We start from the raw sequence: 18,047 nt of genomic DNA on the forward strand, positions 1-18,047 counted from the left end.
AGACATTTAGAACGAAGTCACTGATATGTATCAGGACCTATTACATTTAATTTGCTGACTCTTGCCAAAGATACATTGTTCTAGAAAGTACATCTCAAGGGGGCACTGGAAGAACATACTGGTGAATTAATGCTAGAAGAAAGAAAGGGAAATATTTTTTCTACTTTCAGGCTACATTTTTGTTGTTCTCATGAATGACTGCTTTAGACAGTTGCATAAGTTATGGTTTTTCTAAGAACAGATTTATTGTTTTTAAACTGTATTGTTCTCTTATGGTTTGAATTGTGGCCAATTAGAACTACTCTAATGATTATTTTTTTTATTAAAGTCAGGTTTGTTTAGGTATCATTTATATACAGTAAATTTTTTTTTTTTTATCCTCACCCGAGGACATTTTTCCATTTTTTTGTACAGATAGAGTGGGAGGGAGAGAGAGAGGAAGAGATAGAGAGAGAGAAACATTGATGTGAAAGGGACACATCGAGTGGCTGCCACCGCACGACCCACCAGGGTCAGGGACAAACTGCAACCGAAGTACGTGCCCTTAGTGGGAACCGAACCCGGGTCTCTCCGGACCGCAGGCCGATGCTCTAACCGCTGAGCCAAACCGGCCAGGGCTATATACAGTAAATTTACACTCTTTAGGTGTATAGGTCTGTGAGTTTTGATAAGCATGATATAGAGTATTTCAATAATCAGAGTCAAGATATAAAGTATTTTAATAATCCCCAAAACATTCCTTGTACTCGTTTATACTCAGTCACCTCCTTCCATCCCCAATCCCTGGTAACCACTTTGTCTTCTTTACATTGTCATACAAGTGGAATCACAGTCTGTTGTGTCTGGCTCCTTTCACTTAACATAATACCTTTGAGATTCATCCAAAATAATAATCTGTTCCTGCACCAATTATTTCACTTTTTCTTTATGTGTACTTGAAAGGTATGCATAACTATGAATAGCTAAATAAGTCACTGCAGTTTTTTAGAAAGTTTTGTCTGAGGACTACCTACAGGGGAATCACTTTGGGTGCTTGTTGGACTCTCAGACTCAGACCTATAGAGTCAGTGTCTGAGCTACTTAGTAATGTGTGTTGGCAACCATCCCAAAGTGACTTTTATGCATGACTAAAGGTAGAAACCCTCAGGTATTCCAGAGTGGACAAGAATATCAGAGTTAGATGGTTCTGAGTTTGAATCTGATGCTGCCATTTACTAGCTGTGTGGACTTGGGCAAATTAAACTATCTGCACCTATTTTTTCTTTTGTACTTGTAAATAATTAATTTATTTACCAAATATTTTTTGAGCGTCTATTATATGACAGGCACAGTTCTAGGAACCAGGATCACAGCAGTGAATAAGACAAAGTCCAATCCTTTATGGAACACGGTGCAAAATAAGTGCTGAGGCATATAAATATATGAGAAAATTTCAGGTAGTGATACTCTGTAGAAAATGAAACAAGGTTTTGTTATAGAGGGTACCTTAGTTAAGATACAATCTAGGCTATAAGTTATGGAAAGCATCCCTGACTGTACTGTGTTTAGCATTGTCACAAAGGTTCTGTCAGGACTAGTGGATCTTAGCAAGATCTGCTCAATGTAAGCTGTTTTCAGCATTACAACAAATTTACTACTAATCTTGATTCTTATTTGAAACTGCAGGGAAATGTTCATGTCAACATTCAACTGTTAATATGGCATTCTAAGCTAGAGGTTCCCATGTAACCCATTATCCTGCATTTCTGTCAGAGTTTACGCTCATGCATTCCAGATTTGAGAATGCATGGGCCCCTGTTCACTGTCTTCCTGGGAGGCAGAATAAAGCCAAGTCTTTATCTTGCATCTTTTTATCTCTAAAACCAGTTCTTAAAAATAAAACATATATTTCATGTTTTGACTCTAACTCAAAATAGAAAATGAAAAGAAATACTTATGTATCCGGCAGTATGTCCTATTGGTGATTTTTTTTTTTTAACCTCTGGTGGCCACGGATCATTTTGAGACTTTTAATGAACAGTATGGATCTTCTCCCCTAAACACTGCACAGTAGGGGCAGTTCTCTGCCTCATCTTACTGGCCCCATCTGCGTGCAGTGTTTGCACAGTTGATCACTCCCTCCACTCTCCCGGCTCTCCCGTCCGGGTCCCACTTCAACCAGTGCATCCACGGCGGACTCCGCTGTCGACTCCTTTACGACAAGTGTGGCCTGGAGGGTGGAGCCGCAGGCGAGCCCGGAATAGTTACCCGCCCCTGTTGTCCACCGGAAGGCGAAGGGAGAGGGACACGGCAGGCTGCAGAACGGAAGAGAGAGGCCGGGGACGCGTTGGGCAGGTGACACGCTGTTCCGGTTCGCAGTTCGGTTTGTTTCAGGGCCATGTTTTCTAGAGTCTCGGCGATCCTACCACTTCACCCCCTCTCCCGCCTCCCTTTGTGCCCTGGCGGCCCGGAGGCGGCGGCGGCTGCGATTGTGCTGCTCGGTGCTCCGCTCGGACCGGTCAGGTACCACATTTCAGCGCCGTTGGCCCCGCAGGTCTTCAGGCAACCCCTGCCCCCTGTCCTGCGCCCAGTTATCATTCTCGGGCTTCCTGAGGTCGATGTTATAACCCGCGGGATCTTAGAAGCCATTGCTTTAAAATCAGAGGAAAGGGAGATCCCAGAAAGATCAAATGACTTGCCCAAGGTCATCGAGTCCGTGGGAAACAGCTATGGTTACATTCTGGTCTGAGCCTCATCCTTCTCGCCACTTCTCCCCTCTTTTATCCAGGCTCCAGAAAAGAAGTTTTATTTTTTATTTATTGCCTCCCAAGACTGTGATGGTCTCATTCCTGCCCCTATTTATTCTTTTCTTTATTACTGGAAGTGCTTACAGTGTACCAGCACCACTGTTAAGCCCCGAATAAGACAGTCCTGCCATCACGGAGCTTACATTTAGTTACACCAAGGAGGTAATTCAAATAGAGGAATAGCTGAGATCGTATAGGTAGCACCGAATGCTCTATTAACTTAAATACTTGCTGGGTGAGCTAATAGGGACACCTAACCATTGTAGGAGAATTTTAGAGTATCCTTTCTGGAAAAGAAATCTGAAATAATCTGAAGTCAGACCAAGGGTTGGAATTAGCCAGGCAAACAAAAGGAGTTGTGGCACACTTGGTGTTGGTATTTATTTTCTGGGAATTCTCACGATTATGAAAACTTAATTCCACTGTATATATTCCATACGGTACAATTTGGGGCCACTGTGGTAAGTACAGCACTGAAGCAGGTTGGTAGCAGTGGGGATGGGAAGAAGTAGCCGGATGGAGGAGGAAAATTGCATAGGTCGAATTTATAGGATGTGACATATGGTAAGGGTAGGACAGTCAGAGCAAAGATTTCAGCTGGTGGCCTTGAAGGATTAGGGTACCTAACGTTAACAGGAAAATGAGGAACAGCTTTGAGAAAACTTTTAAAATGTGTTATAGTTTTTAAAATACAAAAATATCTGTGTTTTATAGTTAAGATATTTTTGTATTCTAAAAACTGTTCAGTGCAAAAGTGTGCAAAATGGAAAGTCGGTCTGAAAGGGGATTGCTTGAGTGTGGTTTTGGATGTGTTGCATTTGAAATGCTGATGAGATGCTCTCAGAGGAATCACGCCCAGGTTGGAGGTTAGAGCTCGAGTTTTATTATTTTAGTGTTATGGAGTTACTTCCAAGACATGATTTTCCTGGTATAAATATATTTTCTATGGTTCAATAGCAGTCTTGAAAGGAAACGTTGAAATGTGGGTTATATGTGAGGCTCATTCCCCTGATTGTCACCTGTTATAACTTTAACTTTCATGTGTGAAATAAAGCATTTTTCTAAATTGAGTAATATGAGGATACAAGTTATGCAGTGGGCTTTTCATTTTGATTTTTAAGTGCCTAATGTATTAGCCTCTGACATTTTTATAAGCAGCTCCAATAGTTTGTTTCAGCATTTTTGGAAATAGCCATTTTCTTTTTCGTTAAAGGGCCTCTAACCTTGCACTACCATTTGTTAGCTTTGAAAACTTGATACAGTAGTTAACCCAGGCTCTAATGCAGAATCTTTGAGACCAATTGCATCAGAATCACCTGGGGTCTTAGTTAAGTGCAGATCCTTGGACCTCATTCCAAACTTACCAACTAAGAATCTCAGGAATCTAGTTTTAAATGAGCTCTCTAGGTAATTCATATGGCCTCTAAAGGTTAAGCATCTCATTAACTTAACTTCTTTGAGCAGCAGTTTCTTCTGCAAAACAGGAATAATAAAGTTGTTTGGATTTTAAGGGTTTTAATAACATATATAACACAGCTACTCAAATGCTGATTACTTGGGAACTTGTTAGAAAGGCATATTCTCAAACCTTCCCCAAAGCTACTGAATCACAATTCCTTGGTGGGAACAAACAATCTGTGTTTTAACAAGTCTTCTAGGATAATTCCTACACATTTTACAATTTGAGAAACAGTGCTCTATCCTGTTTACTTCAAGATAAGGATAATAAAATTCTTATTTACTAATACATATATCATCAGTGCCTACCATAGTGCCCGGCACAGAGTAGATATTCCCTAATTTAATGAATGACTTTTAATACACTATACCCTCTTTCTGAAATGAGTATTTGTTTTTAAAGTTCTTTAATATCAAAATTTTTTTTTTTCTGTTCCATTTTAGCTTAGCTTACAAATGGTGATTGGTTAAATGGCACATAGCTCAATGAGAAAGTTAACCAGATTAGAATAACACCCAGAATTTTTTGAATAGAAACTAACCTTTTTTAGATAGAAATTTCTTTATTTTCATATTGTTTAATTACGACTTTTTAAAGAGGTATTATTGTATCACATTAAGAGCAAGACATTGGCAGTCAGTCAGATTTGAGTTTGAGAATAATAAATTGAAATTTATTAACTGTGTCAGTGTTTCATAACCATTTTTTAATGTCATGAAGCACATAGAAAGTGATACTTATACCAAATCCTGAGGTGAATGGAAGGTCCAACAGACAGGAACACCAGCAGTCCCAGGGCTCACCCAGCCACCCCAAGGACTAAGTGATCAATATCTCAGCACATCTGTAACTCATCTGTGACACACCAGTGTGTCTTAGGCTTTAGTGAGCTCTGAGCTTCATGACCTTGGGTAAATTATTTCACTTCTCTGGTCTCCAGTTTCCTTATCTGCATGATGGGGATAATACCTACCTCATCATGGAGTTGATGTGAGTATGAAAATATTTACCAAAAATATGTTGTGTAAGACAAGGCACATAGTATATGTTTAATAAATGTTAAGTTGCTGTCAACAATAATAAAAAGTACTAGATCTATTATGGTGGTCATTTTGCAGTATATACAAATATTGAATCATTATGTTGTATACCTGAAGCAATTATTATGTTGTATGTCAATTATACCTTAATTTTTTTAAAAAAAAAGGAAAAGGAAGGGCTTGAATTGAAAAATTTTAAAACACATGGAATCAGTTTTTTTGAGTCTTTGCTTTATTATTTAGCACTATTTTTTTTTAATCTTTCTAGGACAAAAAATAACATCCAAAGATATTTTGGCACTAATGACATGCTCTATTGCAAAAAAGATGGGGAGTCCATTCCAACCCATGAGATTTCCAAGCAGACAGAGAGCCAAGACAGTATAAAGGAGAATTCGAAAAAAGACTTGTTAAATATCATTAAGGACATGAAAGTTGAATTAAGCACAGTAAATGTAAAAACCACAAAGCCACCCAACAGAAGATCACTTAAAAGTTCGGAGTCTACAATTGGCAGGCTTCAAAAAGCTACAGATGATGCCCCGAAGAAGAGGTAAATTGAATTACAATTTGGATATTCTTTGAAAGTAATTTTTGAAACTTCAGTTTTTTCTTTTAGAAAAGAAAACTTTAAAAATCTTAGGCCTTTTGCAAATGTTTCTTCAAATACAAATTCGAGCACTTCCTCTTCCCTAAATACATCTTCTTCTATAGTTTGGGCCTGATAAATACCTTCTCTTCTTGCCTGTCAACATTTGTCTGCCTTCTAAACCCAGCAATAACTCTGCAAAGCTTTCCCTAAGCCTCCTGTCCCCAACCCCATTTCTTCTTTCTGAGTCTCTCTCTATATATGGAGTATTATCTGAATACTAGTTAGTCTGTTAAAATGTTTATCTCTCTACTTTTTTTTTTATTGTCACTAACATTTTGTTTTGTTAATCCTCACCTGGGGATATTTTTCCACTGATTTTTAGATAGATTAGAAGGGAGGGAGGGAGGAAGAGAGAGAGAGAAACATCCATGTGAGAGAGGCACATCAACTGACTGCCACCCACATGACCCCAACCAGGGCCAGGGACAAACTGCAACCGAGGTACCTACCCTTAGCGGGAACCGAACCCGGGACTCTGGTCCGTGGACCAACGCTCTTAACTGCTGAGCCAAACTGGCCAGGGCTGTCACTAACATTTTTAATAAAGAACTGTTTTTACTTAATTATCTACTTGTTTGATTTATCTTTTCTGCTGGACAAATACTTTTTTAGAGCAGGACTTGTGTGCCTCATTGTTTCTCTTCAGGGATTTAACACCGAATCTAAAGGAATAAGCTATAGATGATGCTTATTGATTTACTATTACCAGTGTTTCAAGGAACAAAATAGATTAATAGATTTGCATTTATGTAAAATACTCATCTATAAAATAGAGACATGCAAACTGTTCTGGAAAACTACAAACTAAATATCTGCATAAACCTGACTGGTTTGGCTCAGCAGTTAGAGCATTGACCCGGGTAGGGTCATGTGGGAGGCAGCCAATTGATGTGTCTCTTTCACATCAATGTTTCTCTCTCTCTTTCTCCCTCTCTCCCTTCTACTCTATCTAGAATCAATGGAAAAATATCCTCAGGTGAGGATTAACCAAAAAAAAATAATAATAATAATAATAATAAATATCTGCACACAGATCATCTTAAGTGCATTTAGAAGCTGGCAATTTGAACCCTTTTGTAAAGTGAAGAGTTTTAAGTAAAACGGTCATTATTGTATATAATTTTTTTTTTTTTTTTTATCCTCACCCGAGGACATTTTTCCATTTTTTGTACAGATAGAGTGGGAGGGAGAGAGAAGAAGAGAGAGAGGGGAAACATCGATGTGAAAGGGACACATCGAGTGGCTGCCACCCGCACGACCAACCAGGGCCGGGGACAAACTGCAACCGAGGTACATGCCCTTAGCGGGAACCGAACCCGGGTCTCTCCGGACCGCAGGCGGACGCTCTAACCGCTGAGCCAAACCGGCCAGGGCTATATAATTTTTTATTTTTATTTTATTTTTTATCCTCGAGGACATTTTTCCATTTTTTGTTCGGATAGAGTGGGAGGGAGAGAGAGAGAGAAACATCGATGTGAAAGGGACACATCGAGTGGCTGCCACCCACACGACCAACCAGGGCTGGGGACAAATCGCAACCGAGGTATGTGCCCTTAGCGGGAACCGAACCCGGGTCTCTCTGGACCGCAGGCCAACGCTCTAACCGCTGAACCAAACTGTCCAGAGCCATTATTGTATGTAATTATATACAATTTGCAAATGTTATCATTTAATCACTGTTCAGTAATCTGTTTTATATATATGGATTTTGTCCATTGAGCTGCTCTTTTGATAAATTATCCAAAGGCTAGACAGACTTACAGCAAACTTGTGGACTCCTAGAGACTTTTGACAGTACATGTCAGGGGGTAGTGGGTGGTGGTCAACAATAATTCTGACCTAGACTTGAATCACAACTCTACACATCCTGGCAGAATTTTTTAATTTAAAATTTAAATTAAAAATTTTTTTAATTAGAGAATAAGGGAGATAGTGAATTAATGGAGGCCAAATATCAGTTTGTAAGCAGAGACTCTAATAACTACTTAACAAATGCTGTTATTATTCTATATTTAAATAAGAAGGGGATGTCTGTATATAATCTAGAAAGAGGAAAGGAGTAGTGATTTCACTGAGAATTCCTCACATTCTCTTACATATCGATCAGTATTATTAACTTGCGATATGATTTTCTGTGGGAGACTGTTTGCATGGCATCCATTTTGCAAAAATCTGCTCTGCCATCTCCTGCCCCAAGGCAGGATATCTCTGCATCTCTGCATACAATGTTTCTGCATTCCTTTAAGTAACCATTTACTCAGCCAGTTATGCTCTGTTTATCATTTGTTCCACCCGGGATATTTATGTGATATTTACCTGAGAAATTGCTTCCCAGTGGTTACCACAAACTTATCGCTTGGCAACAAATGTTCTTGTTTTTCTGCTTCTTGCCCTATATATACTGTGGATCTCCCCAGAATAAAGAGACTTGATCAGAGCCCTGTCTTGTCTCCATTTCTCGAATCTCTTGTCCCTCCTCATCCTCACTCCCCCTCTAGAGTCCTCTTGCTCGACCTGCGGGACGGGTCAATTTTCTCTTTAAGTTGTTAATTAACAAATCATTTACATCCTGATTTGAAGGTAGCTTCATGTCTCTGAAGTGCTTGTTTATATGAAATTTCCATTTAAACAATTCCACCTAGCATGTAATTTTAGCATCTTGTTTACAACTGTTTTATACGACTTCTCTTGACTAATAATTTTTGGTACTTCGAGTTTATGTAGTTTCCTCAAAATATTGTAATTACTTGTGCTTTTAAGAGTATTATATTTTGGAATTCCAGTCAAGATGGTGGCATGGGTTATAGATAAACACAGTACTTGCGTCCTCCCACAATTACATCAAAATTACAACTAGCTGCAGAACAATCATAATTCCAGACCACCTGAAATTGAGCTGAATGGAAGTCCTACAACTATGAAATTAAAGAAGAAGCCACATCAAAACTGGTAGGAGGGGTGGAGGTGCAGATGGGCTGGTCCTGTGCCCACATGTGGTGGACAAAAATCAGGAGGGACACCTCAGCTGGGAAGGTCCCTGTCCCACACCAGATGCCCAGCTCAGGGTTCCTGTGCCAGGAAGAGAAGTCCCCATAACTTCTGGCTGGAAAAACCAGCAGGAACTGAGGCTGAGGGAGGCTGAGGCTGCTGGAGCCCCAGGCAGTTCTTCTTAAAGGGCCTGCACATGGACTTACTCGGACTGCTCCCTCCAGGCTCCAGTGTGGGGGAGGCAGCTTGAAAGGCACCGGAGACATATAGGAGGAAGAACTGAGTTGTTTGGTATCTGGGAAAGAGCTGAAAGGGCAGCTTTATCCTGGACAAACTGACGGAGGCAGTTGTTCCTTCAGTGAGCCCTTCCCTCATGGGGCCAGTAGACAGGCACCATATCTGGGACTCCAGCAATCTGGCTTATACTGTTTCCCCACCCTGGTGATTCCCTGAGGCCCTGCCTCACCCAACTTTCAGTCTCTCCCAAGCCATTTCCAGTGGCTTTACCATAGGATTGGCCCATCTTGGATCCTGCTTCAGATTTTCCTAAATTCTTTTAAACATTCAGCATCTGGCCTCAGCGATCTCCATATCTCTCACTAAGTGGCTCCAGTCATGGCAGTAGAAGCAGCTAGCCTTGGTTTTGCCTGGGCACCTCTAAGCCCAACACAAGAAGCAGCCATCTGCAAATCACTTTGGTAGCCCCGAGTAGAACACAGGCAGTGGCTGACTTTGCCTCAGAGACAGCACACCCAGTGGACAGCTTCAGACCATGCCAAAGCACCAGCACCCAACCACCTCCACAAGCAACACACTCAAGGAGTGGATTCAGTGGATACCAGAGCCCCACTGAAGTAAGTTTTCCTTTGTGTAGTGGGCCCGTGCATAGCTGATCCTCCAAGGCAGTCAGTGGTCAGTGGGCCAGCCAGTCCTTACAGCTATCAGCCTGAGTAAACCTCTCCTATTGATATGCAACAGCAATCAAGACTCAATTACAACACAAGAGTGTACCGTCCACATGAGGGGGGCACCTTGAGGGCATAGCTGGGGTGATCAAGGAGGTTATGCCACTGGACCCTATAATAGGCGACCCTACGAAGCCTAGGAGACATAGCAACTCTACCTAATACATAGAAACAATCACAGGGAGGCAGCCAAAATGAGGAGACAAAGAAACAAAGCACTGAACAAAACTCCAGGAAAAGAACTAAACGAAATGGAGATAAGCAATCTAACAGATGCAGAGTTCGACACATTGGTTATAAGGATGCTCAGTGAACTTAGTGAGGACCTCAAGAGCCTATAAAAGGGCCAGTCAGAAATGAAGGATGCACAGTCAGAAATGAAGGAGGCACTAACTGAAATAAAGAATAATTTACAGGGAATCAATAGTAGAGTAGGTAAAGCCATGAAGCATACCATTGATTTGGAATATAAGGAAGCAAAAAACACCCAATCAGAACACCAAAAAGAAAAAATCCAAAAAAATGAGGATAGTGTAAGGAGCCTCTGGGACAACTTCAGGCATGCCAACATTTGCATCATAGGGGTGCCAGAAGGAGAAGATAGCAAGAAATTGAAAACTTATTTGAAAAAATAATGATAGAAAAGTTTCCTAACTTGGTGAAGGAAACAGACATACAAGTCCAGGGAACATAGAGTCCCAAACAAGATGAACCTCAAGAGGCTCACACCAAGACACATCATCATCAAAATTCAAAAGGTTAAAGACAGAGAGAATTTTAAACGCAGCAAGAGAAAAGCAGTTAGTTACCTACAAGGGAGCTCCCATAAGACTATCAGCTGATTTCTCAAAAAAAAACTTTGCAGGCCAGAAGGGAGTGGCAAGAAATATTCAAAGTGATAAAAAGCAAGGACCTATAACCAAGATGACTCTATCCTGCAAAGCTATAATTTAGAATTGATGGACATATTAAGAGTTCCCAGACAAGGAAAAGCTAATGAAGTTCATCACCACCAAACCAGTATTATATGAAATGTTGAAGGGTCTTCTTGAAGAAGTAGAAGATCAGAAATATGAACAATAAAATGGCAATTAATATATGTTTATCAACAGTTGAATCTACAAACAAAATGAATAAGCAGAACGGAAACAGACTCATAGATATAGAGAACTTTTTGACAGTTGCCTGATGGGGGAGGGGCAAAAAGGGTGAAGGAATTAAGAAGTACAAATTGGTTGTTAGACTGAGGAACCTCAAAGGGAAGTGGTGGGCAGGAAGCAATAAACCAAAGAACTTATATACACATATATGCATAACCAATGGACACAGACAATAGTATGGGGAAGGCAGGAGGAAGGGTGGGATCTGGGAGGAGGGTGTCAGTAGGGGAAAAGGGGGAGACATCTGTAATACATTTAACAATAAATATGTTTTTTAAAAAGTATTATATTTCACTAATTATAAGTACAATCTGTGATATTTTAGCATTTGTGGTGTTTAAATGGCAGTATTATAATGATAATGTCTTACATGAATGACATCATTGATTTAAGTAATAAAGTATGTGGCTTTAAGTTCCTCATCACTGATTTCTCTTAGTAGAATAAACAGGTAAGGTAGATTCCTACTTTCCAGAATGATCTTATCTTTTATTATATTCAGAACTTTTATGGAATTTCTTGTTTCCTACATTGTATCAAAAATACCTCTGGAGTGGCTCAGTGGTTGAGCATCGACCCATGCACCAAGAGGTTGCTGGTTTGATACCTGGTTGTGGGCTCATTCCTTATCAGGGGGTGTGCAGGAGGCAGGCAATCAATGTTGATGTTTCTCTCTCATTGATGTTTATATCTCTCTCTTCCTCTCCCTTGTTTTCTCTCTAAAATCAATAAAAACATATTTTAAAAAATACCCCCGGAGCCCTAGCCAGTTTGGATCAGCAGTTAGAGCAACAGCCCACAGACCAATGAGTGGTGGGTTTGATTCCAGTCAAGGGCACGTACCTTGATTGTGGTTTGTCCCCGGCCCTGGTTAGGTCGTGTGGGAGGCAACCAGTCAATGTGTCTCTCTCACATGGATGCTTATCCCTCCCTCTCTCCCTCCTACTCTATCTGATAATAAATGGAAAAATATCCTTGGGTGAGGATTTAAAAAACAAGAAAAGAAAGTTAAAAAAAAAACCCTGGAAAGCATAAGTTGATTCAAACAGTGAGTGCCCAAAATAGGAACCTCCTCCTTCTCCTTTTGAAACAAAATAAAAATGTATGTATATATATATATATATTTGAAAATAGATAATGCACACACAAACATATATATACATTATTATCAAGAGTGAGTTGCTTGTTAGCTCCCAGACCTGTTTATGACCCATTGTGCTGTTTTTATAGTTACACAATTAACTATTACAGAAATGGTTAAAGTGAGATGAATTCCATGAAAAGATTCTGTAAATTGCTTTCTAATTAGGTATGAATGAGGCAAGCATAAAAACTTGGGAAAATTCTATATTCAGATTTCTTTGTAAGCATTTTTAAGTTCTTGCTCTATGTTTCTACCTAAAGAAATCAAAATTGGAAATATTGGAGAATGTGCTATGTGTATGGTGTTTATATAAATGATATATCTTGGGACTGCTATCAGTGGTCCTATCTTCAAAGAAGTTTAGACTTACATCAAAAGATTAGTGACTGAGGTACATTTGTTTGAGTTTTTAAAAATCTGTCTTTTAATGATTTCTACTGTTCCCTCCCTGCTTTTTAAAGGATTCCAGATGCACAGAATTGGGTTGTCATCTTTGGTTCATGATGCACTGTCATCATTGCTTCATGCATGGCCTGCTTTTAGTTACTATGGCTGCATAACAATTGCCCAAGAATTGAGTGGCATAAAAAAATATTTTTTAGCCCTGGCTGGTTTGGCTCAGCTGTTAGAGTGTCGACCCGTGGACCAGAGAGTCTTGGGTTCGGTTTCCACTAAGGGCACATACCTTGGTTCCTCAGTTGCAGCTTGTCCCTGGCCCTGGTTGGGGTTGTGTGGGTGGCACCAATTGATCTGTCTCTCTCACATCGATGTTTCTGTCTCTCTCTTCCTTCTTCTCTCCCTCCTGCTCTAACTGAAGATAGATGAAAAAAAAAACAAAAAACATTTTTTATGCTATGGATTCTGAGGTAAGCAATTTGAACAAAGCAAGGTGGAGAGTAAATCTCTGCTCCATAATGTCTGGGGCCTCATTTGGGAGATTTGGAGGTCCAGGTTCTGGAATCATCTGAAATTAGCTCGCTCATAGGTCTGGCAGTTGATGCTGGCTGTCAACTGAGGCCTTGACTGGAATTGTTAGCAGAAACACCTACACGTGGTCTCTCTATGTGGCCTGGGCTTTATTACTGCATGGTGACTAGTTTCCTAGGGTGAGTGTCCCAAGAGAATGCGAGACAGGAGGAATTTATATTGTTTTTATGACCTAGCCTTGGAATCAGCTGGGTTGCTCAGTAGGTTAGAGCATCATCCCGATATGCCAAGGTTGCAGGTTCAATCCCTGATCAGGGCACATACAAGAATCAACCAGTGAATTCATGAATAAATGGAACAACAAATTGATGTTTCTCTTTCTCCCCTTCCTCTCTTTCTAAAATTAATAATAATGATAATACAGAGTGGATACCACCACTCTCATTTCCTGTGCTGCATTAATTTTTTAAGAAAACTTGCTTTTTATCACAGCAATTGCCAGAAAACCATCTTCACAAAGATATATCATCAAAAGGAATACAGTAGTCTAATGTGAGAAGTGTGCACTACCTTCAGTTAGTATTCACAGGGTCAGTGATAGACACTGTATTAACCTGTTGTGCTTAGGATTTCTTAGGGCACTGTTTGGGAACCAAACATTGAGTTCCCAAGAGACTGTGGACCACACCCTTATGTTTCTTAGAAGTCCTTTTGCCTGTTGAAAGGTTCTCTGAGGCACCATTTAAAATCTTTCCAAGATCTTAACAGAGGGTTTACAGCCATGGCCATCTTTACACCTGTTTTCTTGACACTGCCCTAGATTTGATCTCTGTTCAGAAACCATTTCTAAATTTTAGCATTGTTCTGTATGGAGGGGCTAAAACTGAGAAACATCTCCCATGCACATAGCTGAGAGGTGATTTGCCTTTCAGGCACAGTGGATAGAATTTCTTAGGTCTTGAGTTTGGAGAGTGCAGTAATCACTCAAATTCTATATAGCTTTTTTCTTTAGACAAATACTCTTAGAATTGGAATTGTCAGGTCAGAGAATTTGTATATTTTTTAGGTTTATGATATATGCCACCAAATTGTCTGCCAAAAGTCATGCCAATTTACGTGTCTATACGTAGTATCTTTCACTTCATCAGGGTTCCTTTTCTGGAATTGTTTATGTTGCACAGTTCATTTTAAAGAAGTTCAGAAGCACGGAAGGGTATAAAGTTTAAAAGTATGTATTCATGAAATATTCTGAATTATAGGATAGAATAGATTGTTAAAAGATATTTTGTTTGTTAATCTTCACCTCAGGATATTTTTCCATTGATTTTTAGAGAAAGTGGAAGGGAGGGACGCGGGGGAGGGAGAGAAAGAGAAACATCCATATAAGAGAGACACATTGATTGGTTGCGTCCCAAACACGTCTCAACCAGGCCTGGGGATTGAACCTGGTATGTGCCCTTGACCAGAAATTGAAACTGAAACCCTTTGGTGTGAAGGTCGATGTTCTAACCACTGGCCAAGCAACAATTTATTTTAAGAAGTCTCATCACCTTGTTAAAAATCTATGTAGAAAGAAAGATCCTGTATTTTTTCCCAATTTTTCTGAATTTATTTTTGTCACAGATGTTTCTCCTTTTTCCCCCCTAGATACCCTTCTCTCCATCCTGCCTCCCCAACCCACCAGCATTGTTGTCTATGTTCACTGGTTATGCATACATACATATAAGTTCTTTGGTTCATCTCATCTATCTCCCCTGCCTCCCTCCTCTGAGGTTTGTCAGTCTGGACCATACTCCTCTCTATGTCTCTGGGTCTGTTTTGATCATCAGCTTGTTTTGTTCATTATATTCCACAAATAAGTGAGATCATGTGTTATTTGTCTTTCTCTGATTGGCTAGCATAATACTCTTAAGGTCCCTCCATGTTGTCTTGAAGGATAAGAGATCTTTCTTTCTTACAGCTGAATAGTATTCCATTGTGTATATGTACCACAGCTTTTTTATCCATTCATCTACTGATGGACACTTGGGCTGTTTCCAGATCTTAGCAATTGTAAATAGTGCTGCTATGAACATAGGGATACATATATTCATTCTGATTGGTGTTTCTGGCTTCTTAGGATATATTCCTAGAAGTGTGATTACAGGGTCAAATGGCAGATCAACAATTTTTAATTTTTTGAGTTAACACCATAGTGTTTTCCATAGTGGCTGCACCAGTCTGTATTCCCACCAGCAGTGTACTAGAGACCCCTTTTCTCCACACCCTCGCCAGCACTTGTTGTTTGATGATTTGGTGATGGCAGCAATTCTGACAGATGTAAGGTGATACCTCATTGTTGTTTTAATTTGCATCTCTCTGATGATTGGTGATGTTGAGCATGTCTTTTGGCCATTTGTGTGTCCTTTTTGGAGAGTTGTCTATTTAGGTCCTCTACCCATTTTTTAATTGAGTTCTTTATCTTCCTTTTGTTGAGTTGTGTGAGTACTCTATATATTTTGGAAATTAACCTTTTATCTGATGTATCATTGGCAATTATGCTCTTCCATATAGTGGGTTCCCTTTCCATTTTGATGGTTGTTTCTTTTGCTGTGCAGAAACGTTTTAGTTTGATGTAGTCCCATGTGTTCATTTTCTTCTTTGTTTCTGTTGCCTTAGGTGATGTATCAGTGACAATTCTGCAGCATATGATGTCTGAAATTGTGTTACCTATATTTTCTTCTAGCATTTATATGGATTCATGAGTCACATTTAAGTCTTTTATCCATATTGAGTTTATTCTTGTGTATGGTATAAGTTGATGGTCTAGTTTCATTTTTTTTTTTTTTTTTTTTTTTGCATGAAGCTGTCCAATTTTCCCAACACCATTTATTAAAGAGTCTGTCTTTACTCCATTGTATGCTCTTGCTGCCTTTGTCAAATATTAATTGATCATAATGTCTTGGGTCGATTTCTGGGTTCTCTGTTCTGTTCCATTGATCTATATGCCTATTCTTGTGCCAGAACCAGGCTGCTTTGATTACAGTGGCTTTGTAGTATAACCCGGTGTCCAGTATTGTGATTCCCTCCTACTTTGTCCTTGTTTTTCAAGATTGCTGTGGCTATTCGGGGTCTTTTTTGGTTCCATGTGAACTTTTGAAGTATTTGTTCTAGTTCTGTGAAATACGTCGTTGGTATTTTGATGGGGATTGCATTGAATCTATAGATTGCTTTGTGTAGTGTGGACATTTTAATGATGTTAATTCTTCTAATCCATGAACAAGGTATGTGCTTCTACTTTTTTATATCTTCCTCTATTTCTTTTTTTCAAGCCTGTAGTTTTCTGCAAATAGGTACTCTATTTTTTTGGTTAAGTTTATTCCTAGGTATCTTACTTTTTTTGAGGGGGTGGGGCGCAATGGTAAATGGGATTTTTTTTTTAGTTTTTCTTTCTGTGAGTTCATTATTTGTGTATAAGAATGCCATCAATTTCTTGACGTTAATTTTATATCCCGCTACCTTGCCAAATTCATTTATTAAGTCTAGTAGATTTTTGATGGAGTCTTTAGGGTTTTCTATGTACAATATCATATCATCTGTGAATAATGACAGTTTCACTTCCTTCTTTCCAATTTGGATCCCTTTTATTTTTTCTTCATGTCTGATTGCTGTGGCTAAGACTTTCAGTTCTATGTTAAATAAGAGAAGGAAAGTGGGCATTCCTGTCTTGTTTTTGTTCTAAGGGAAATGCTTTCAGTGTTTGCCCATTGAGTGTGATGTTGGCTGTAGGTTTTTCATATATGGCCTTTAATATATCAAGATATGATCCCTCCATTCTCACATTGCTGAGTGTTTTTATCAGAAATGAGATCCCTGTATTTTTTTAACACTTTTGTTTATTGATTGATTTGAGAGAGAGAGAGAAACATCAATTTGTTGTTCCACTTATTTATGCATTCATTGGTTGATTCTTTATTTTTTTATTTTTTAAATTTATACATTTTTTATTGTTGAAAGTATTACAGATGTCCCCCTTTTTTCCCCTACGACCCCCTCTTTTCTACTTCCTCACCGCTTCCTGCATTCCCCAGCCTAGTGTCCATGTCAGTCGGTTGTGCATATATGCATATAAGTTCTTTGGTTTATCTCTTCCCACCCACCCACCTCCCATCCCTCTGAGGTTTGTCAATGTTCCCTACTTCCATGATTCCGGATCTCTTTTGGTTGATAGCTTATTTTGTTCATTATGCTCCACAAATAAGTGAGATCATGTGGTACTTGTCTTTTTCTGACTGGCTTATTTCACTTAGCATAATATTTTCCAGGTCCCTGCATGTTGTCTCAAAGGATAAGAGATCTTTTTTATAGCTGCATAAGTACTCCATTGTGTATATGTACCACAGCTTTTTTATCCACTCATCTACTGATGAGCACTTGGGCTGTTTCCAGATCTTAGCTATCATAAATAAGTGCTGCTATGAACATAGGAGTGCATATATTCTTCCTTGTGTTGGCCCTGACCAGGGATCGAACTCACAACCTTGGAGTATGGGGATGATGCTCTAACCAACTGAGCTAACTGGCCAAGGCCCAAGATCCCTGTATTTTGATGGTAGAGGCTCCCCTACAATGTTTATTCATTTTTTTAAAGTATGTTTTTATTGATTTTTTTAGAGAGAGATAGAAACATTGATGTGCCATCAATCAGCTGCCTCCTGCACATCCCCTACTGGGGATGGAGCCCACAACCCAGGCATGTACCCTGATGGGGAATCTAACTGGGACCTCTCAGTCCATGGAACGATGCTCAGTACACTGAGCCACACTGGCTGGGCTTTACTAACTTCTTTTACACAGTTTCAGTCATTTTGTTGCGTGAGCTAAGTACTATTCTACCTTATGGATAAATCACAATTTGTTTTTCTCCTGATGGTAAATATTTGGGTT

The 18,047-nt window shown here is 39.5% G+C and overlaps 1 protein-coding gene across 2 annotated transcripts in view; it reads left to right on the top strand.

The window, feature by feature from the left end:
* Positions 1 to 2,344: 2,344 nt before the first annotated feature.
* MRPS31 (mitochondrial ribosomal protein S31) overlaps positions 2,345 to 18,047 on the top strand; it is a 38,875-nt gene continuing 23,172 nt past the window's right edge. Inside the window, exons 1-2 of one of the 2 annotated variants that reach the window (XM_036250061.1) lie at positions 2,345 to 2,502; positions 5,554 to 5,838. In XM_036250061.1, coding sequence (XP_036105954.1) covers positions 2,378 to 2,502; positions 5,554 to 5,838 — 410 coding nt within the window. In that variant the 5' untranslated portion in view covers positions 2,345 to 2,377. The remainder of the gene's footprint in view (positions 2,503 to 5,553; positions 5,839 to 18,047) is intronic. The other variant, XM_036250062.1, reaches the window with a different exon arrangement.

Source organism: Molossus molossus, unplaced genomic scaffold (genome assembly GCF_014108415.1).
Source record: "Molossus molossus isolate mMolMol1 unplaced genomic scaffold, mMolMol1.p scaffold_m16_p_9, whole genome shotgun sequence".
In the NCBI taxonomy this organism is placed as follows: domain Eukaryota; kingdom Metazoa; phylum Chordata; class Mammalia; order Chiroptera; family Molossidae; genus Molossus; species Molossus molossus.